Source organism: Microcebus murinus, chromosome 2, assembly GCF_040939455.1.
Source record: "Microcebus murinus isolate Inina chromosome 2, M.murinus_Inina_mat1.0, whole genome shotgun sequence".
Lineage (NCBI taxonomy): Eukaryota > Metazoa > Chordata > Mammalia > Primates > Cheirogaleidae > Microcebus > Microcebus murinus.
Genome location: NC_134105.1, coordinates 103,038,160 through 103,061,451, shown reverse-complemented (window position 1 = coordinate 103,061,451; position 23,292 = coordinate 103,038,160). Strand labels below are relative to the sequence as shown.

Here is a 23,292-nt window from a genome sequence, read left to right as displayed (position 1 = left end):
TCAAGGCAGGCTCCCTGGAGGAAGTGACTTCTGGAGCTTTGCAAGTGCCCTCTCCCCACCTCTTGGCAAACTCACCCAGCCTCCACTGCTCCAGATCTGGCTCCCCTCCCTCTTCCCAGCTCCTCTCCTGGTCTGCCCTCAGGCTGCCTCCCTCCCCTCTCTGGTCCCCGCTCCTCCCAACCCACTCCACTGGCATGAGTCCCCCATCTCCACACATGCACCACCCTCCCCTGCTCTGAGATAACATCTACGCCACCCTGATGCCCTTTTGAGCTACACCCTATTTTTTCCCTTTTCTGCCAAACTTGTAGAAAGAGCCGTCTCCGCCTAATGCCTCCATTTCCTCCCCGCCCACTCCCTCCTGACTGCAGTTGGGCTCCTGAGCCTGCCCTGCTGCAAATGCCTTTTGTTGTTTTTTTTTGAGACGGAGTCTCACTTTGTTGCCTGGGCTAGAGTGCCCGGGCATCAGCCTAGCTCACAGCAACCTCAAACTCCTGGGCTCAAGCAATCCTTCTGCCTCAGCCTCCCGAGTAGCTGGGACTACAGGCATGTGCCCCCATGCCCGGCTAATTTTTTATATATATTTTAGTTGGCCAATTAATTTTCTTTCTATTTTTAGTAGAGATGGGGGTCTCGCTCTTGCTCAGGCTGGTTTCGAACTCCTGATCTTGAGCGATCCTCCCACTTCGGCCTCCCAGAGAGCTAGGATTACAGGCGTGAGCCACCACGCCCTGCCTTCTTGCAGGTCAAAGATGTGCGCCCACTGCCCACTGCCATGGCTTCTCTTCAGGCCTCTGCTCTTTCAACTCCTACCTGCACCCCTCCACACTTCCTCCCTCCTTGGCTTCCCCACCAGCACGTTCCGGTTGTAAAATTTCACAACCGTGGTGAAAACTAATTTTTCCCCAGAAAACTCTATCTTGGAAAAATGTATATTTATACCATCTTCCAAAGTCACTTTGTTGGCTTAGGAAAATAAAAATGCATTATGTATAACTCATTTTTTCTCAGTCTTCATGTTTATATTACATTTAAATTCAAATTTTCTAATTTGCTTTACTTTTAAATATTTAATGTTTATTACACATGAATCCACAAGATGCTGAGCAACAAGCAATTTGTGAGAACAAGCAATATGTGCTTAGCATTTCCAGTTTATGAGGCACTTTCATATGACTTATTCCATCTGGTCTTTATAACCCCCCTGTAAAGTATGCATTACTGTTGTCCTCCATTGCACAGATGGATAAAATAAGGATCAGAGAGGTTAAGTGACTTCCCTAAGATTGCACAGCCAATTTAGAGTTAGGATTTGAACTCAGAGCTTCTACCTTCAAATCCTACATTCTTTCCATTATAGTATGCAAACCACTGGTTTCTTCTCAGGTTTTACTGCTATTAAAATAAAATAAAAACTATTTATTATGGTATCTTCTATAGCAGGTATCAGAAAACCACACCCTTGGGCCAAATCCAGTCCACCACCTTTTTTTGTAGATAAAGTTTTATTGAAACACAGGTGTGCACATTCATTTCTATACTGTCTGTGACAGCTTTCATGCTACAACAGCACAGCTGAGTACGAGTAACTGAGGCTTATGGCCTTCGAAGCATAAAATATTTACCATATGACCCTTTACAGAAAAAGTTTGCCAACCCTTGTTCCATAGCAATGGTTCTCAATTCTGACTACAGACAAGATTCAGCTGGGGAGTTACTTCAGTTTTCTTTTAAACTACCAAAGCAATGCCCAGCCCACCGCAGCGGAACAATATCAGAATTGCTGGGGATGGGACTAAAGGATCTATGTTTTTTAAAAGTTCCCCAGATGATTTGAATATATAGCCAAGGTGGACAATTATTGTTCTGTGCTTATCAAGCAGATTCAGAAAACATGAGTTTTTCAGAAAAACATGTTTGACAGTGAGAAAAGAATCCCTATTCCTCTCCTGAACACACACACACAAATATAAAAAAAAAAAAACAACTGTGCCAACATCCTTTTATCCCTGAAATTTCAACTAGTGTTACCGGCAAGGGTGCCCCATCAGCAGATGCTGTTAGAGTTGATAGCTTTCATTAGAAATTTCTAAAATCTGGTCAGGCGCGGTGGCTCACGCCTGTAATCCTAGCACTCTGGGAGGCCGAGACAGGCGGATTGCTCGAGGTCAGGCGTTCGAAACCAGTCTGAGCAAGAGCGAGACCCTGTCTATACTAAAAACAGAAAGAAATTAATAGGCCAACTAAAAATATATAGAAAAAATTAGCCGGGCATGGTGGCGCATGCCTGTAGTCCCAGCTACTCGGGAGGCTGAGGCAGAAGGATATTGCTCAAGCCCAGGAGTTTGAGGTTGCTGTGAGCTAGGCTGATGCCACGGCACTCTAGCCCAGGCAACAGAGTGAGATTCTTTGTCTAAATAAATAAATAATAAATTTAAAAAAAAAAAGAAATTTCTAAAATCTGAAGGCGTGCCCTAATTTTGAAAGTTTTTTCTGCCCCTTAATAGTTTAACTTGTTTATTTAAATTTTTTGAACAATTAGAGATTTGACAGGAGGCTTGGTACTTTAAGCTAAAATTGCTTCATGCCCCATAGAGACTCTTTTACATCATTTTAAATCATGCAAACGACATTAGAATTTTTTTAAAGTACAAAACATTAAATGTTTATTGTAGAAATATTTTAGAAACATAGGTAAGCAAATAGGAATATTGTCCACAGTCCTACCACCCAAACACGGATGCTGCACATCTGCTATAAAGATCATGGGATCACACTATACCTTCTGCTTCATAACCTATTTCACTTAACAACACATCCCTTTCGGTCAGTCATCACCAGCCACATCATTCAAGGCTGCGGCCCCCAGCCCAGGCCAAGGCCCATTACTGGTCTGTGGCCTGTTAGGCAACGGGCCACGCGTCACCCTGAGCTCCGCACCCAACGTCCCTGCATCCCCAGTCTGTGTAAAACTGTCTTCCTTAAAACCGGTTCCTGGGGGGAGGAGGGTATATACAAACATGATGAGTGAGATGTGCAACGTTTGGGGGATGGTCACGCTTGAAGCTCTGACTCAAGGGAGAGGGGGCATGGGCAATATACGTAACCTTAACATTTGTACCCCCATAATAAGCTGAAATAAATAAATAACCGGTTCCTGGTGCCAGAAAGGTTGGGGACCGCTGGTCCAAGGGATCTGAAGCCCACTATTAATTATGGCACGAGCATATGTGGACTTTGTGCCAGACGGGTAGGAGGTTGCTGTGGTTCGCCACCTATGTGCTAAATAATGTCACGCCCATCAGACTGGCAGCGATTTAACATCTGGACAATGCCAAGCGTTACTGATAAAGGAACCCTTGTGCTACTGGTGGGAGTGCAAGTCAGTCCCCTTCCCAGTCAAGCTGTGTGCGCCGTGTGGCTCTGGGGTCAAGCACCTAAGTACAGGGCCCAGAGACACCTTCACACGTGTGCACATGGACACACATACGAGCCAGTTCACTGAAGCTGCCTGAGGGAGCAAAAACTGGGAACACATTATCTTGAACCATGTGAAACTGATGTTTTTGCAGATTAAAAATGGTCCAATACCAGCAATTGCATATGGTACAACCTAAGCATCAGAATGCCTACTGGCAGGCACACTGTGGTAGAGTCACACAACAGTACGATACAACAGCCGAAATCACTAACTAGAGCTACACGTGCAACATGGATAGATCTTTAGAAATAAGTAGGATGGATAAAAGCAAGCCACAGACACACACAGAGACACACAGACAGCGAGCAGAAGGTGCCAACACCTACCTGCCCATCACCTCAGCTTTCTGCTTCCTAGGGCCACACCTACGCCCAGCAGCCGCACCAAGCCCCGCCCTCTCCGCCCTCTGCCACCTTTCCTGTTATATCCGGTTCTCCAGCTCCACTCTCCAGTACCGTGACCCTTCAGGCCCTGCTGCCCTTCCACCCTCCTGCAAACCCTGCCTTTGTCCCTTGTCTTTTTTCTTTTCTTTCTTTGAACTTTTTATTTTTTAATTTTATTATTTTTGTAGAGACAAGGTCTAGTTCTGTCACCCAGGCTGGAGTGCAGTGGCACCATCGTAGCTCACTGCAACTTCGAACTCCTGGGCTCAAGCGATCCTCCCACCTCAGCCCCCTAAGTAGCTGGAACTACAGGTGCACGCCACCACGCCCAGCTAATTTTTTATTCTTTTGTAGAGACAGGTGCCTCGCTATGTGGCCCAGGCTGGTCTCAAACTCCTGGCATAAAGGGATCCTCCTGCCTCAGACCCCCGAAGTGTAGGGATTACAGGTGTGAGTCACTGCCCCCGGCCTGCTCCTTTTCTACCGCCCATCCTGCCCCACTCCAACCCGCAATGTCCTTGCCATCCTCCTCACTTAGACGCCTTACTTAGATCACTGCAGTCACTCCCTGTCACATACTTTACTGTACTCCCGCTACCTGTTCCTCATCTTCCACCCCCCAACTCTCCCAGACAGAACTACTGCACAAACCTTCCACGCCCTCTTTCCATTCAGTTGATAACCCCGATTCTTATTTTGCCAAGAAGAAAGCAGCAACCAAAAGGGAACATCCACACTGTCCCCCCGTCTGTACTCATCCCTGTCCATGAACCCTGTTCTTGGCGGGATTCCTCCTCTCACCTCCGCAAGGCCGCTCCTGTACCCGTTTCCCTCCTCTGCATGAGCATACAAACGAGCTCTAACATTTACCATCTTCACACTCACGCACACACAATACCTTCAACCCCACGCCCCCTCCTGCTACCACCACATTTTCCTACTCTCCTTTATTATCTTTTTTTTTTTTTTTTTTGAGACAGAGTCTCACTTTGTTGCCCAGGCTACAGTGAGTGCCGTGGCATCAGCCTAGCTCACAGCAACCTCAAACTCCTGAGCTCAAGCAATCCTCCTGCCTCAGCCTCCCGAGTAGCTGGGACTACAGGCATGAGCCACCATGCCTGGCTAATTTTTTCTATATATATTAGTTGGCCAATTAATTTCTTTCTATTTATAGTAGAGACGGGGTCTCGCTCTTGCTCAGGCTGGTTTCGAACTCCTGATCTCGAGCAATCCGCCTGCCTTGGCCTCCCAGAGTGCTAGGATTATAGGCATGAGCCACCGCGCCCAGCCTCTCCTTTATTATCTTTTTGTTGTTATTGTTTTATTTTTTTTTCTTTTGTCTATTTCTCCTTTATTATTAAAGTCTTTGAGAAAGTCACCTATACTCCCTGTCCTCACTTCCTGTCATTTTTTCATGCAACCAATACCAAGTGCCCACTCTGTGCTAGAAAATGTTTTAGGTGCAGCAGAGTAGACAAAAACCCCTCCCCTCCCCGGCACGTCTTCTTTGGGGAAGAGAGATCAAGTCGTGTGCATGGTGAGTTCGATGGCAGTGAGCCTGAAGGAGACTAGAAAGCAGGAGGTGACAGGAAGAGTGGGGGCTGCAATCTAGGGAGAACAGCCAAGGGAGGGCCCTTGGGGAAGGCGACCCCTGGGGCAGAGCAGGGTAAGCAGAGGGAGCAGCAGATGCCAGGCCACATGCAGGCCAGGGAGGCCACAGTGGAGCGAGCAAGGGAGAGGGCGGGGAAGCCATTGCGAGCTCCTGCATGGGGGATGCCACGATCTGCTTCCCACTCTCAAGGGTCACGGCAGCTGCGGTGTTAAGACTAGGCTGAGGGCCAGGCGCGGTGGCTCACACCTGTAATCCTAGCACTCTGGGAGGCAGAGGCGGGCAGATCACTCAAGGTCAGGAGTTCAAAACCAGCCTGAGCAAGAGCGAGACCCCCATCTCTACTAAAAATAGAAACAAATTAATTGGCCAACTAAAAATATATAGAAAAAGTTAGCTGGGCATGGTGACACATGGCTGTAGTCCCAGCTACCTGGGAGGCTGAGGCAGGAGGATTGCTTAAGCCCAGGAGTTTGAGGTTGCTGTGAGCTAGGCTGATACCACGGCACTCTAGCCTGGGCAACAGAATAAGACTCTGTGTCAAAAAAAAAAAAAAAAAAAAAAAAAAGACTAGGCTGAAGGTGAACAAGGCAGAAGAGAAATAGACTTCAAGGCCACAGTAACAATCCAGGTGAGAGACAGCGGTGGCCTGGACCAGGGTAGGAACAGTGGGCGTGATGGGAAGTGCTCAGATTCTGGCTGTAGCTGTGAAAGAATTCCAAACATACACAGAAGTAGAGAGTACAGTGAACACCCACAAACTCGTCAGCCAGCTCCTACCAACTACCGCCATCCTACCATAGAGTTCTCTCTCTGTACCCCTCATTCATGACAGTATTTGAAAATGAATCCCAGGCAGCCTGTCATTTCACCCTTAAATACTTCAACATACTCCTCAAGCAAGGATTACTCCTTATGTAGGCACGATGCCATTAGCCAACTAAAAATACTAAGTAATTTCTCATTATCAACTAGTGGACAATTTTCACCAATTGTCTCAGAAATATCTTTTCGTAGCTGATTTGTCCAAAACACTATCAAAACAAGGTCTACTCATATTTGGTTATCATTTCTCTTAAGTCTCTTCTAAATCTCTTTAAATGTCTATCAGGCCGGGCGCGGTGGCTCACGCCTGTAATCCTGGGAGGCCGAGGCGGGCGGATTGCTCAAGGTCAGGAGTTTGAAACCAGCCTTTTATTTTATTTTAAAAAAATAAAATAAAATAAAAAAATAAATGTCTATCAGATTTCTTACTTTAATTTTTCCATGACTTCGACTTGTTATGGAAATTGGGTCGGCTGCTCTGAGTCAAGAGTACTGCTTCTTTATGGCATTAACTTGCTCTTCTAATCCCTATATTTCCCTTAGACTAGAAATTAGCCATGGAGCTTGACTACACACAGGTAGTGTTTGTTTTTGTTTCTGGCTAGAATTTTTTTTTTTTTTTTTTTTGAGACAGAGTCTCACTTTGTTGTCCAGGCTAGAGTGAGTGCCGTGGCATCAGCCTAGCTCACAGCAACCTCAAACTCCTGGCTCAAGCAATCCTTCTGCCTCACCCTCCCAAGTAGCTGGGACTACAGGCATGCGGCACCATGCCCGGCTAATTTTTTCTATATATATTTTTAGTTGGTCAATTAATTTCTTTCTATTTTTAGTAGAGATGGGGTCTCTCTCTTGCTCAGGCTGGTTTTGAACTCCTGACCTCGAGCAATCTGCCCGCTTCGGCCTCCCAGATTGCTAGGATTACAGGCATGAGCCACCGTGCCCAGTCTGGCTAGAATATTTTAAAGATGGTATGGTGATCTTTATACTGTGTCACTTTAGGGAGCTCCTATCTGGTTCTCTCACTTTTAGTGATGCTAAAATTAATCATATGGAGATAGCCTGATCCCTCCATTGTAAAACTGTCCGGCAATATTTTACCTCATGAATTAAGCAAGCTCAGATAACCACTGTCTGAAACAGGTATTACTGAGGTTTGCAAAATGGTGATTTTCTTTCTTTATTTATTTTTTTCTTTTTTAGAGACAGAGTCTCACTTTGTTGCCCAGGCTAGAGTGAGTGCTATGGCATCAGCCTAGCTCACAGCAACCTCAAACTCCTGGGCTCAAGTGATCCTACTGCCTCAGCCTCCCGAGTAGCTGGGACTACAGGCATGCGCCACCATGCCGGCTAATTTTTTCTATATATGTTAGTTGGCCAATTAATTTCTTTCTATTTTTAGTAGAGACAGGGTCTCGCTCTTGCTCAGGCCGGTTTCAAACTCCTGACCTTGAGCAATCCTGCCCGCCTCAGCCTCCCAGAGTGTTAGGATTATAGACAGGCATGAGCCACCACGCCCGGCCAATTTTCTAATTCTATTTCATTTCTTCTGCATTTATGAGCTAATGTTCTTCTGCAAAGAACTCTACTTCTCCAGGGCTATTTGCCCTGAAATAACATTGGTGTTGGAAAAGATAAATACTTACTCCTTCCCTTTAATTATCAAGTTTTATATTAATTAACTATCATCTTGCCATCTTTAACTGTGTCCAATGAGGTATTTTTTATTTGTTTGTTTTTTGTACAGACAGGGTCTCACTGTGTTGCCTAGGCTGGTCTCGAACTCCTGGGCTCAAGCAATCCTCCCACCTCAGCCTCCCAAAGCTGTAAGATTACAGGTGTGACCCACCATGCCTGGCCCAGTGAATTTTATTTATTTCTCCTTTCTTTAGGTATCATTATATATTATTACTTTTTAAAAAATCATCAGTGAGTTTGAATCAAATGTAGTATTTTTTATGCTCAAATTGTCCCATCTTTGGCCCATGGGACATTCCCTTTGTTTGCTCTTCTTTTTATTTAGAAATTTTCAAACACAAATAAAAATATAGAAAACAGTATTGCAAATCCCTATGCACCCGTCACTCAGTCATTCTCAGTTCACAGCCATTCCCATTTCATCACATCTTCTCCTTGTCACTAGGCTATTCTGAAAAAAATCTCAAACACAACATCACTTCATCATCTGCAAACATCTCAGCACATAACACCAAGAAACAAGAACTCCACTGCTAAATAAAACCTCCTCTAGTCCTTTCAATCAAACCTCCATGGTCTTTGATAGCTTTCTGGCATAGCAGCTCCAGACCTGGAATCAGTCACTTCTCTAAGAAAGCCTGGTTCTCTTTAGTGGGGAGGAACACAGTCCAGGAGCCAGGCGTGTTTATCGCTACTGGGTTGTTAGAGCTCCAAGGTCTTTCAATGGACCGAGCTGGAAAATATGTATATTTTCAAAGAGGAAAACAACTATCTTATCCCTATGGATTGCAATTCATATATAAGAGTTTTATATAGTTTTCATTTAACTTCTTTGATTTTATTTCTATCTCTTTTCTCTTATTGCATATATACACTACTGAAAATCCTGATTCCTAACATTAATCTAATTACTTGTTTTATCATAAATTAAATATATTACAAGTTCAAATAACAATATCAGGGCTGGGCACGGTATTGTTATTTGACATTGATAGCTCACACCTATAATTCCAGCACTTTGGGAGGTGGAGGCCAGGAGCATAGCTTAAGGCCAGAAGTTTGAGACCAGCCTGGGCAACATAGCAAGACCCTATTTCTACAAAAAACAAACCAAAAAAACAACAAAAAAACAATACAGTATTATTACTGACAATAAAACTATTGAGTAAAGTTTATGATTTCTTTGTAGGTCTTTCATGTAGTATATCCTACTGAAGATACACAGTCATCATACTATATTCTAAAGTCAATGATTTCGGGTATATACATATATAATGAGTGAGATGTGCACCATCTGGGGGATGGTCATGATGGAGACTCAGACTTGTGGGGGGAGGGGGGAAATGGGCATTTATTGAAACCTTAAAATCTGTAACCCCATAATATGCCGAAATAAAATAAATAAATAAATAAAGTCAATGATTTTCTCTGACACCAAATTGGTTATGTAACCAATTTGTTTTCAATTTTCACAGAGTGTTTTAATATGTAATTTTTATTTTTTAATTATGAAAATTTTTACAAGTCCCTTAAGTCAAAACAATCATCTAATGTAAATTCGGAAGTCATGCTTCCATCTTCCTTCTACTCTTTCTTCCTTCCCTCCCACATCTTTATTCTTTTTTATCCTCCACTGGTTTTTTTTGTTGTTGTTGTTGTTGTTTTTGGCAAATTTAAAGAGATAGTCTAGCTTCTTCCTCCCTCCCTGTACAAAAGATTCTTTGATTCTACATATATTTTTTTAGGTAGAGCCAAAATGACCTGTTGACAGATTGGATATGAAGTGTGAGAAAAATGTGAAGTGTGAGACAAGAATATTTCTCAGGTTTCAGGCTGGAGAGAAATGGCATTGCCATTTATGGAGATGAAGACTGTGGGAGGTGCAGGCTAGAGGGAGTATCAGGAGCTTGGCTTTGGACATGTTAAGTCTGAAGTGTCTGTAAGTTATCTACGGAGAGAGAACAAATAGGCAATTGAACACACAAGTTTAGAGCCCGAGAGAAAAGTACAGTCTAGGAATATAGATAATAACTGAAGTCACGATTTTCTACTCTCACAATCATATTATCTCCAATTAACAACACTTTTCATTCTAATTCTTTTTTTTAGATGTTTGTACTTTTTTAATTTGTAAAAAATTTTATTTTTAAATTTACATAATAATTGTACATGTTTATAGGGTACATAGTGATGTTTTGATACATATAATGGTGATCAGGGTAGTTAACATATGAATCACCTCTAATATTTATCATTTCTTTGTGTTGGTAACATTCAATATCTTCCTTCTAGCTATTTGAAACCATATATTATTACCTACAGTCATCCTACAGTGTTATAGAATATTAGAACTTATTCCTCTTACCTAGCTGTAATTTGGTATCCTTTAACAAATCTCTCCCTATCTTCCGTGTCCCCATACCCTTCTTGGCCTCTAGTATCTGCTGTTCTACTTTTTACTTCTTTTGTTTTTAGCTTCCACATATGAGTGAGAACACACAGTGTTTATCTTTCTGGTCCTGGCTTATTTCACTTAACATAATGTCTTCCAGTTCCATCCATGTTGCCATAAATGACGGGATATCATTCTTTTTTATTGCTGAATAGTATTCCATTGTGCATATATATATATATATATATATATATATATACCACATTTTTTGTTTGTTTCTTACGCTTCTATGAAGAAAAATATCACATTTTCTTTATCCATTCATCTGTTGTTGGACAGGTTGAGTCCATATCTTGGCTATTGAGAATAGTGCTGCAATAAACATGCAGGTGCAAATGTCTCTTCGATATACTGATTTCCTTTCCTTTGGATAAATGCCCAGTAGTGGGATTGCTGGATCATATGGTAGTTCTATCATATTTGTAGTTCTATCATATTTGTAGTTCTATCATATTTGTAGTTTTTTGAGGAACTTCCATACTGTTCTCCATAGTGGTGGTACTAGTTTACATTCCCACCAGCAGTGTGTAAGGGTTCCCTTTCCCCTGCATCCTCACCAGCATTTGTTATTTTTTGTCTTTTTGATAATAGCTATCCTAACAAGGGTGAGATGATACTTCATTGTGGTTTTTCTGGGTTGTTTTTTTTTTTTTTTTTTTTTTTTTTTTGAGGAAGAGTCTCACTTTGTTGCCCAGGCTAGAGTGCAGTGGCATCAGCCTAGCTCAAAGCAACCTCAAACTCCTGGGCTCAAGCAATCCTACTGCCTCAGCCTCCTGAGTAGCTGGTTTTAATTTGCATTTCTCTAATGTCTTTCTAATTCCTATATCTTTCTTTTTCATGCCTTACTGCACTGACCAAGACCATTAGTACAATGTTGACAAAAATAGCAATAGCTGGTATCCATATCTTGTTCTTGATCTTGAAAGCAAAGTTGTGTCACTAAGTACTATGTTTGTACTTAGTAGTGTACTAGGTTTGCTGTGCACCTTTAAGTCCTTAATCCACCTGGAATCCACTTGTGCATGGTATGAGGAAAAGGTCCATTTCATTTTCCCTATATGAATAACCAATGTCAGAGCAAGTCTATTGAATAGTCCCTTCTTTCCCACCTGATCTGCAATGTCACCTGTTTTTTAATATACCCCCCAAGTGTTCACATAGGTGTGGTTCTATTTCTCGGTTCTCTACTATTTCATATGCTAACTATCTAGCACTTCATTCACACCAAGATCGTCATTACTATAGTGGAGAATTTGCTCTTCTCTCTTCTCCTCTTACTCTCTAGAAAGGCAGTTTTCATGGAACTTTTTTTTTTTTTTTTGAGACAGAGTCTCACTGTGCTGCCCGGGTTAGAGTGCCATGGCATCAGCCTAGCTCACAGCAACCTCAAACTCCTGGGCTCAAGCAATCCTCCTGCCTCAGCCTCCCAAGTAGCTGGGACCATAGGCATACACCACCACGCCTGGCTAATTTTTTCTATATATTTTCAGTTGGCCAATTAATTTGTTTCTATTTTTAGTAAAGATGGGGTCTCGTTCTTGCTCAGGCTGGTTTCGAACTCCTGACCTTGAGCGATCCTCCCGCCTCAGCCTCCCAGAGGGCTAGGATTACAGGCATGAGCCACCACACCCGGCCACGGCCCGTTCTGTTCCATGTAAATTTTAGAACTAGCTTGTCAAGTTCTTCGGAAAACCTCTGGGTATTTTGATCAAAGTGGCATTGAATCTATAGATCATTTTAAGGATCATAAAACTAAGACTTCTTATCTATAAAATGCTATTTCTCTGTTTAAATGTTTGCACTTTATCATCTCATGCCCGTTAGGATAGCTATTATCAAAAAGACAAAAAATAGGCCGGGCGTGGTGGCTTACGCCTGTAATCCTAGCACTCTGGGAGGCCGAGGCGGGCGGATTGCTCAAGGTCAGGAGTTCGAAACCAGGCTGAGCAAGAAAAGCGAGACCCTGTCTCTACCATAAATAGAAAGAAATTAATTGGCCAACTAATATATATAGAAAAAATTAGCCAGGCATGGTGGCACATGCCTGTAGTCCCAGTTACTCGGGAGGCTGAGGCAGAAGGATCGCTCGAGCAAGCCCAGGAGTTTGAGGTTGCTGTGAGCTAGGCTGACACCATGGCACTCACTCTAGCCTGGGCAATAAAGTGAGACTCTGTCTCAAAAAAAAAAAAAAAAAAAAAAGACAAAAAATAACAAATGCTGGTGAGGATGCAGAGGAAAGGGAACCTTTACAAACTGCTGGTGGGAACATAAACTAGTACCACCACTACGGAGAATAGTATGGAGATTCCTCAAAAAACTACAAATATCATAGAACTATCATATGATCCAGCAATCCCACTACTGGGCATTAATGCCTTTCAGTTAAGTTTTATAATTTTCTGTATATATGTCTTATACAACTTTTATTTATTTCTAGTTCCTTGTATTTTTGGTTCCTCTTGTACAGAAATGCAATTGACTTTTTCATATTTACCTTATATTCAATTACCCTGCTAATTCTCAAGAACTCTAACAAAATATCTAAGATTCTTTCAGATTTTCAACTTAGGCAATCATCTACAAATAATGACAGGTTTTTTTTCCCTTTATAATTCTTATACCTTTTCTTTCTTTTTTTTTTCCTCCCTTACTCTGGTTAAGACCTCCCATAAAATGTTAAACAGAAGAGGTGATATTAGTACTTGCATCCTGTTCCTCATTTTAAAATACTTATTTCCAAAACAATTATGTTTTTTGTATATTTTCTGCAGATACTCTTTATCAGATTTAGAAAGTTTCCTTTCATTCATAGTCTAAGTGTTTTTATTTTATGAATTGGGTTTTAATTTTATTAGAGGTAATTTTTGGCTTGAAGGTTCCCAGACCATACAGGTAATATGAATTTAAACCCCTATTCACATGAAACCTGGCCTACTGTGATACGTTCCTGCTAACCCCGACAATCCCAGGATCCAGGCCAAGACAGCTTAATACCACCCTGGGTCAATGAGCAAAGTTTTTGTGGTTCACTATTCACTGAGGGTCCAGCCTTTCAAAGATCCTGCTTTTTGCAGTGGTATTGGTTCCCACTCCCTTCTCATGCAAGTCCAAGGTCTCATCTCCTGCCCCAACATGGTCGTTATAATCCAAGCCAGGGGTCCTCAAACTACGGTCCCTGGGCCACATGCAGCCCGCTGAGGACATTTATCCAGCCCTCTGAGTGTGTTTGCCACTGCTGCCTGTCCTGCTTAGCAGCTGACTCGTCCCAGGTCCACAGTGCGCACTCTCCAACGGTCTGAGGGACAGTGAACTGGCCCCCTGTTTAAAAAGTTTGAGGACCCCTGATCCAAGCCCTCCGGTTTTTGAGTCAGGCAAAGAACCCAGGGCATTGGCCAGACTCTTCTGGTTTTCAGTTACCTGACCATTTGGGGCTCCCTTAATTTTTCTCATTTTGTTAAGTCTCAGCTATGTATTTAAAAGGAGTGTTTCTTATATTTTAGCCTCTATTTCCAGATATTTTCTCATGAGAGGGTTTTCAGATCTATCATAATTATGGAAACAGAAGTATTTGAAGGTTTTTAGTCCATTTGGCACTATGTAAGTTACTGGTATACTAAGCAGGAACAGTTTTGGAAAACTGGCGTAGGTAGTAGGCAAACTAGAGGGTTCAAGAGTAAATGGGTATCAGCCGGGCGCAGTCGCTCACGCCTGTAATCCTAGCACTCTGGGAGGCCGAGGCGGTTGGATCGCTCAAGGTCAGGAATTCAAAACCAACCTGAGCAAAAATGAGACCCTGTTTCTACTAAAAATAGAAAGAAATTAATTAACCAACTAAAAATACATAGAAAAAAAAAATCAGCCAGGCATGGTGGCACATGCCTGTAGTCCCAGCTATTCAGGAGGCTGAGCCCAGGAGAGTTTGAGGTTGCTATGAGCTAGGCTGACACCAGGGCACTCTAGCCTGGGCAACAGAGTGAGACTTTGTCTCAAAAAAAAAGAAAAAAGAGTAAATGGGTTTCCAACTTCGAAACATACTACAAAGCTACAGTAAGCAAATAGAGTACCTGTATAAGGATCACAAACAGATAAATGGATTAGAATAAGAATCAAAAATAAACTGGTAGGCTGGGCGTGGTGGTTCACGCCTTTAATCCTAGCACTCTGGGAGGCTAAGGCGGGCAGATTGCTCGAGGTCAGGAGTTCGAAACCAGCCTGAGCAAGAGCGAGATCCCGTCTCTACCATAAATAGAAAGAAATTAATTGACCAACTGATATATAGAGAAAAAATTAGCCGGGCATTGTGGCTCATGCCTGCAGTCCCAGCTACTCAGGAGGCTGAGGCAGGAGGATTGCTTGAGCCAGGAGTTTGAGGTTGCTGTGAGCTAGGCTGACGCCACGGCACTCACTGTAGCCTGGGCAACAGAGTGAGACTCTGTCTCAAAAAAAAAAAAAAAAAAAAGGATCATAGACCTAAATATAAGAGAGAGAACTATAAAACTCTTGGGAAAAAATCACAGGTATAAGTCTTAGTGATCTTAGATTAGGCAATGAATTCTTAGCTATGACACCTAAAGTACATGAAACCAAAGAAAAAACAGAAAATTATACTTCATCAAAATTAAAAGCTTTTATGCATGAAAGAACACTATAAAGGAAGTTAAATGACAGCTAAATATAAGAAAACATTTTCAAATCATATATCTGATAAGAGACTTGTATTCAGAATATATAAAGAACTCTTACAACTCAATAATAAAAAGACAAACCAATTAAAAATGGGCAAAGGATTTGAACAGATATTTTTCCAAAGCTGATGTACAAATGGCCAATAAAAACATGAAAAGATGCTTACTAGTTACTAGGGAGATGCAAATCAAAATCATGAGATACCATTTCATGTCCACTAGATGGCTATAATAAAAAAGACAATAACAGGTTTTGGCAAGGAAGTAGAAAAATTAGAAACCTCATACTTTGCTGGTGTGAACATAAAATGGTGTAGCTATTTTGGAAACTGGTTTGGTAGTTCCACAAAAAGTTAAACACAGAGTTACCATGTGACCCACCAATTCTGCTCCTAGGTATTTACCCAAGAGAACCGCAATATATGTTTAGATAAAAACTTGTACATCAATGTTCATAGCAGTATTGTTCATAATAGTCCGAAATTGGAAACAAATGTCCATGAACTGATAGATAAACAAAATGTGGTCTATCCATATAAAGAAATATTATTTAGCTATAAAAAGGAATGAAGTACTGAGACACTGTAACATGGATGAGCCCTGAAAACATCGTGCTAAGTGAAAGAAAACACAAAACTCTACATGCTGTATGATTCCAGTTTATATAAAATGTTCAGAATAGGGAAATCCTTAGAGATAGAGAGTAGATTAGTGGTTGCCAGGGCCTGAGAGGAAGGGGAAGGAAGAAGGATTGCTAATGTTTTATGGGCTTTTTTGGGAAGTTGATGAAAATGTTCTGGAACTAGTGGTATGGTGGCACAACGTTGTAATTATACTAAAAACTACTGACTGGTACATTTTTAAATGGTGAATTTTATAGTATATGAATTATACTCCAATTTTAAGAAGGAATGTTAGGAGGATCGCTTGAGGCCAGGGGTTCAAGACAAGCCTGGGCAACATAGCGAGACACTGCCTCCAAAAAAGAACAAAATACCATTGCTTACATTCTATAAGTCCTACTGACACAGCCCACTGACCGAAATGCTCCATTTCAAAGTCAAATAGGTGTAGTTTTCTGGCTGAGACAGACTGCTCCCTATTACCAAAGGATGAGCAGCTGAGCCCTGACATGGCCCCTTCCTAAAAAGCAGCTGCCTCAATCCAGTGATAAGTAGGCTGACCAAGCACCCAGGTTTACACGGGATAAGCAGCTGAGTGCTGTGACAGTCCACATGCAGTTTTAGCTTCCTAGTCCTAAACCTGGCAAAGTCCAAGGCACACTGTGGTGAGTTAGTCACTCTAGTCACCAACTGATGACTGCTTACACCGTCACAGCTCTCAAGTATCTTTAAAAACTGGTACAACTGAGTTATTAGCAGGTTGGTAAGTCAGATAGGGAAGAGCAAGGAACACAAGCAGCAGCTGCTCACAGAGAGTGAAGAATACCTCAGAGATATCCAGCGGGAGATTGCCCACGTACACCTGCTTCTCCTTTCTTGAATCCTAAGAAGAAAAACAGCATTAAAAAGGCAGGTGCTGGCCGGGCGTGGTGGCTCACGCCTGTAATCCTAGCACCCTGGGAGGCCAAGGCGGGCGGATTGCTCGAGGTTAAGAGTTCGAAACTAGCCTGAGCGAGACCCTGTCTCTACTAAAAATAGAAAGAAATTAATTGACCAACCAAAAATATATACACAAAAAATTAACTGGGCATGGTGGCGCATACCTGTAGTCCCAGCTACTCGGGAGGCTGAGGCAGGAGGATTGCTTGAGCCCAGGAGTTTGAGGTTGCTGTGAGCTAGGCTGATGCCACGGCACTGTAGCCTGGGCAACAAAGTGAGACTCTGTCTCAAAAAAAAAAAAAAAAAAAAAAAAAAAAGGCAGGTGCTACTCGCAGTCAGTTACAGATAAAACTCCTTGCTCTACTCTTTCCCTCCTTCTACATTTAACTAATCTTTAAAAAAAAAAAAAGGCAGGTGTAAGGTTAGAGGATTCAGAGGAATTAGAACACGTGATAGTGACTCCTCTTTTTTTCTTTTTTTTTTTTTTTGAGACAGAGTCTTACTCTGTTGCCCAGGCTAGAGTGGCGTGGCATCAGCCTAGCTCACAGCAACCTCAAACTCCTGGGCTCAAGCAATCCTCCTGCCTCAGCCTCCCAAGTAGCTGGGACTATAAGCATGCGCCACCATGCCCAGCTAATTTTTTCCATATATTTTTAGTTGTCCAGCTAATTTCTATTTTTTTTAGTAGAGACAGGGTCTCGCTCTTGCTCAGGCTGGTTTCAAACTCCTGACCTTGAGCGATCCACCCACCTCGGCCTCCCAGAATGCTAGGATTACAGATGTGAGCCACCATGCTGGGCTGGGACTCCTCTCTTTCTTTGATGTTAAAGTATTCACGCATACACACCCCTACCAACATCCCTCTTCTTGCGAACACTTGATTATGCTGTACTCAGTCATTGGGCAAATACTTATCAGTGTCACAGAGCAGTCCATGCTAAGTGACGGCCATGAGTATGGGAGGTCGCTCTGTGGGGACAGAGAGTCACGGGCATACCAGGACTCCAGCACATTCAGTGAGGTATTAGGAAGTGTTTCACAACCAGTAGGGTTGTTTCCCAGTGTTAATGTTAAGCTGAGAAAGGGGAGCACAGGGAGTCAGGGGAGAGGCTGAAGAGAATCTAGGCAGAGGGAACAGCACATGCAAAGGCACGGAGTACAAAAAAGATTGGCACGTTTGGGAAACCGCATGCAGTCAGGACTGGGCCGGCTGCACACTGTGTGCAGGTGAGTGGCAGGAAAGGCAGGTGGAGCAAACTGTGCAATCACGGGAAGCTGCACCTCAGCAGTCACAGGTTATTCCACTGGCTGGGAGATGTGGGTGAAGGGTTGTAACTAGACGGGGGACAACCACAGGTCTGGGTTTTAGAAAGACCACTTTGGAGATGGTGGAGGGTACAATGGAGGAAGGTGCAGCTGGAACAGAAACATGGGCCTGGGAGCAGCAAATGCACCGGGAGTGAGGGCCGCATCCACCATGTGAACAGAACCGTGGTGGCTGACCGGAGGAAGAGCAGAATCTGGGTGGACCCCAAGTCTCACACTTGAACACAACCCGGGTAGCATGGGCATCATTAACCAGGATCCAAGTTACAGGCTGAGGGTCCCAGCACCAGCCAACCCCTCAGGCTACCTTACCTGGAGATTTCTGCTCCGCCAATGCTCCATTCTTCCCAAACAGGTTAGCAGCAGAGGGTTGGAAGTCACTGCTGTTCCGAGACCTGTCAAACACAGGTGTCAGCATCATATCTCCCAAGCTCAGACTCCCACAAAAGGAAACACATGCCGAGCATAAGCAGAGGGACCTTGCCTAAGCCTCCACTCCCCTTCCTGAATAAGGGCATCCCTTTCCTCCTCTCAGAACCAGGTTCCGAGCCAGGAAGCCCTCCACTTAATACCTTTTCAATCACTAACAGTTATTAATAAAACGCATTTAGGATTAGGATCAATAGGCAAGAGATGCTGCAGGTTACTCTCAAGCTCTAGGCGTAGTGAGACAGGAACAGGAGAAAGAGAAGCGAGTAGAGGGAGGCTTGTTTATCAGCAAAAGGAAGGGACTTACATGGTGCAGTTGCTTTCCAACAGGATTCCCTGTAAAGTCAACCAGCCAGTGAGCGGAATGCCAGGATAATTCACCATCACATAACTACTGAATAGGTACTGTGGTAGGCAGAACAATGGACCCCTGAAGGGCTCCACTAATTCCCAGAACCTATGAATATATGGCAAGGGGGAATTAAGGTTGCTGATGATCAGCTGAGCCTAAAATAGAGAGATTATCTGGTTGGGCCCAATAGAATCACAGGGTCCTTAAAAGTAGAAGAGGGAGGCATAAAAGAAGGTCAGAAAAAGAGCTGTGACAACAGAAGCAAAGCCAAAGTGGTGTGATATGAAAAGGACTCAACCACTGCTGCTGGCTTTGAAGGTGGACGAAGGGCCCACAAGCCAAAGAATGCTGGCCGCCTGTGGAATCTGGAAAAGACAAAGAAAAGGATTCTCCAACTAGAGCCTCCAGAAGGAATGCAGCCCTGCTGACACCTTGATTTCAGCCCAGTCAGATGTGTGTCAGACTTGTATTTACAGAGCTGTAAGATAATATATTTGTATTAAGCCACTAAAGTTGTAGTAATTTGTTATGGCAGCAAATAAGAAAAATACTACAGGTAACATGAGCAACTTGTGGGTTTTGTGTGTGTGTGTGACAGAGTCTCACTGTTGCTTGGGCTAGAGTGCCGTGGCATCAGCCTAGCTCACAGCAACCTCAAACTCCTAGGCTCAAGCAAGCCTTCTGCCTCAGCCTCCCAGGTATCTGGGACTATAGGCATGTGCCACCATGCCCAGCAAATTTTTTCTATTTTTAGTTGTTTGGCTAATTTCTTTCTATTTTTAGTAGAGACGGGGTCTCACTCTTGCTCAGGCTGGTTTTGAACTCCTGAGCTCAAGCAATCCTCCCACCTCAGCCTCCCAGAGTGTTAGGATTACACGCGTGAGGCACAGCGCCTGGCCTTACTATTTTTATTTTTTTAAGAGACAAGGTCTCTATCTGTCACCCAGGCTGAAGTGTAGTAGAACAATCATAGCTCAAACTTCTTGGTTCAATCTATCCTCCTGCTTCAGCATCCTGAGTTTCTGGGATTATAGGCCATAAGCAACTTTAAGGCTTTACAGGCTGAAGTGTAGTAGCACAATCATAGCCTCAAACTTCTTGGTTCAATCTATCCTCCTGCTTCAGCATCCTGAGTTTCTGGGATTATAGGCCATAAGCAACTTTAAGGCTTTACAGGCTGAAGTGTAGTAGCACAATCATAGCCTCAAACTTCTTGGTTCAATCTATCCTCCTGCTTCAGCATCCTGAGTTTCTGGGATTATAGGCCATAAGCAACTTTAAAACGACACACACTTCTGCACAGTGGCGGGCCTGTGGAGAGAACAGGGCCTTTGGAGTTAAAGACAGATGCAGCTCACCTTGGGCAAGTTTTTATCTTTAAAATGGTAATCAAAACACCTATGTCATAGATCATGAAGATGAAGTGGGATCCTATATTTAAAGCCCTTGCCACATATTAATGTACTCAATATATGATAGCCATTGTGTTTATTTTTATGGATTTCATTGGCACGTTCCCACAACTCTGTGAAGTATTATCTTCCCATTTTACAGATAGGAAAACCAAAGCTCAAGGATATCAGATGATTTGCTTAAAATTATATAAGATACTGAAGCAACTCAAGCCTATGACTCCAAAGCCTTGGTTCTTCCCCTACAGATTAAGAAGGCTGTCAAAGTCATTTTAAAGGGATCGTTTTCCCTTTACTTTAGGAGAAAGAGAATTTAAAATGTTAGATTTTAAAACAGTAACTCTTTTCCTCTAAATTGTTCCCAGCTGTGGGAGGAAACAAGCACTTCAGCTGCAACTAAATCTAAATAGAACTGAAAGCGGTTAAGATAATTTAAAACAATGGATAGGTATAGATGGATGAAAACCAAGAGGTTTATGAGCAAAATCAGGGATGTAGGGTGTTAGTCCCAATTCCTAGTTACCCCTGGAAAAGTTAACGGGTTTCTGGTACAGGGCAGGCACCAAGGCCTCCCAAGCAAAGGCCAAGCACAAATCTTTCCAAGATGCCTTCAAGGCCCTGCCAGGTGCTATGCTGAGCAACTAATATACACAGTCTCATTTAATCCTCACTGAAACTCTAAGAGACAGGCATTATTACCCCATTTTACAAATGAAGTCATGGAAGCTCAGAGATGATAACCTAGTAATTTGTCCAAGATCACTTCATATCTATGGTTACAAATGGAGATGGTGGTTTTCTGAACCCAAACCATATGACTCCAAAGCCCTGAGCTTCCTTCCACTCTATTGCCTAGTCTAGAGAAGTATCTTATGTGTGTTTTTAAAAAGACCTAAAGAATACATAAAGAACTCTTATAACAAAGAAAACAAACCAATTTAAAAGTGGGCAAAGGATCTGCTAGACATCTCTCCAAAGATATAAAAATGGCCAGTAAGCACATTTAAGGAAATGCAAATCACAGCCACAATAAGGCTGGCATGGTGGCTCACACCAGTAATCTCAGCACTTTGGGAGGATGAGGCAGGAGGATCACTTGAAGCCAAAAATTCAAGACCACCCTGAGCAACATAGCAAGACCCCGTCTGTACAAAAAAAAAGAAAGAAAGAAAGAAAAAGAAAAATTAGTAGGGTGTGATGGCACATGCTTATAGTCCCAGTTACTGGAAAGGCAGAAGCAGGAAAATTGCCTAAGCCCAGGAGTTTGAGCTTACAGTGAGCTATGATGATGCTACTGCACTCTAGCCCTGGCAACAGAGTCCCAAAACACCCACATGCACACAAAACAAACAAAACCCCTCAACGATACCACTTCATCTCTACCAGGATAGCCATAAACAAAAAGACAGACTAATACAAGTGTTGAAGATGTGGAGAAATGGGAACCCTCATATTGCTGGTGGGAATGTAAGATGGTGCAGCCACTTTGGAAAAGTTTCACCAGAAAGTTAAAAAGAGAATTACCAGCAATTCCACTCCTGGGTAACTACTCAAGAGAAATTCAAACATGTCCACACAAAGGCTTATTCATAAATATTAACAGCAGCATTGCTTACATTAGCCAAAAAGTGGAAACAATACAAATGTCCATCAACTGATGAATGGATAAATAAAATATGGTATATCTATCCAGTGGAATACTATTTCCTAATATAAAAAGAGCAAAGTACTGATACACACTACAACCCGGATGAATCTCAAAAATGATGCTAAAGGAAATAAGCCTGACACAAAAGGCTGCATATTGTATGATTCCACTTTTCTTATATGAAAGCCCAGAATAGACAAATCTGTATAGACAGAAAGTAGATTCGTAGCTGCCTAGAGCTGGCGAGTGGAAGAGGGGAATGAGGAAGGACTGCTAACTGACTCAAAGTTTCTTTCTGGGATGGAGATATTCTAAAATTAGAATGTGTCGTTGGTCATTCTATAAACATACCGTACTATTAATATACTAAAAGCCCTTGAAGTGTACACAACTTTTAAAAAGTGAATTTTATGGTATGTAAATGATTTTGAAATAATGCTTTTTTTAAAAAGTCCAGATGCATTTTCGAGAATGGTCGGAATGAGCACGCATTTCTCTCGCCTTCCCACCTCGCAAACCACCACCCACAGAAATGAAGCCCACGGTGGCTGTGATCGCTCCGTTTCCAAGGCTTGTATATCGGGGTTTAGAACGCGTTGCGTGAGCCCCGGCAGCACATTTAGTTTGCCAAACTAAAAGATTTCTGTCTTAGAAACTATGTTTCAACTTAGTTTTTTAAACCAAAAAGTTCTTAAACTACTTCGAAGGGAGGGGGGGGCAATGGCAGAGGCGTCTTTTAACGTAAAGTGCCCTACAGCTGTGCCCAAAGCGCTAGGGACTGCGCAGGGCTGTCCCTCCCACCTGGCGCGCGCGAGCGACGGCCCTGGCGGTAACAGCGCGCCCTCCCACCCTTTCCATGGGGGGTGCAATTTCCACTGGTGCCTGCCAACGCCCCTGTCCCGCTACCCCTCGCCCTGCAGTCGGGGGTGGGGGGGAGCGCTGGAACCAGCAAGCGTACCTCCTGTACCTCCTCTCCCAGCCGGGCGGGCGCGGCCCGGCCAGCGCAGATCCTTCGCGCCTTCTCCCTCCGCGCTCCGCCTCCCCCGGGTCCCCGGGCGCTGGGCGGGGCGGCCGTCACGACCAATCCTCGGGCGGCCGCGGCTTGGGCCGGGCGGGAAGGGCCTGGTCCCCGTGGCGATGCCCCAGGGGAGTAACGGGACGAGCGCGGGAGCAAGTGACCGCTGTGCCCCCTCTACCCCCCCCCAAAGTAAAGTTTGCAAGTGGAGTGGAGGGAAGGAGCGAGGCGCGCCCGGCCCTGCGCTAGCCGAGGGGCGTCCTTCGGGCCCGAGCGGCACGTGGCGCACTCCCGCGCGCGTTTGAAGGCCCCACGCAGAGGGGCTGTTTGTGCAGCAGTGCTGGGGCTCTGTGCTCGCGGGGGCGCGGCCGGTCGGCACGTGCAGCCGCTGCCGCCCTCTCCCGGGCAGGCACCCCCG

At 43.6% G+C, this 23,292-nt stretch overlaps 1 protein-coding gene across 1 annotated transcript in view; it reads right to left on the bottom strand.

Moving 5' to 3' along the window:
- TDRD10 (tudor domain containing 10) overlaps window positions 1-18,439 on the bottom strand; it is a 41,592-nt gene extending 23,153 nt beyond the window's left edge. Inside the window, exons 1-3 of the mRNA XM_076010413.1 lie at window positions 18,331-18,439; window positions 18,044-18,108; window positions 16,580-16,636 (exon numbers count right to left, since the gene is read on the bottom strand). Of these exons, the coding sequence (XP_075866528.1) occupies window positions 16,580-16,636; window positions 18,044-18,108; window positions 18,331-18,439 (231 nt within the window). The remainder of the gene's footprint in view (window positions 1-16,579; window positions 16,637-18,043; window positions 18,109-18,330) is intronic.
- Between the last annotated feature and the right edge of the window lie 4,853 nt (window positions 18,440-23,292).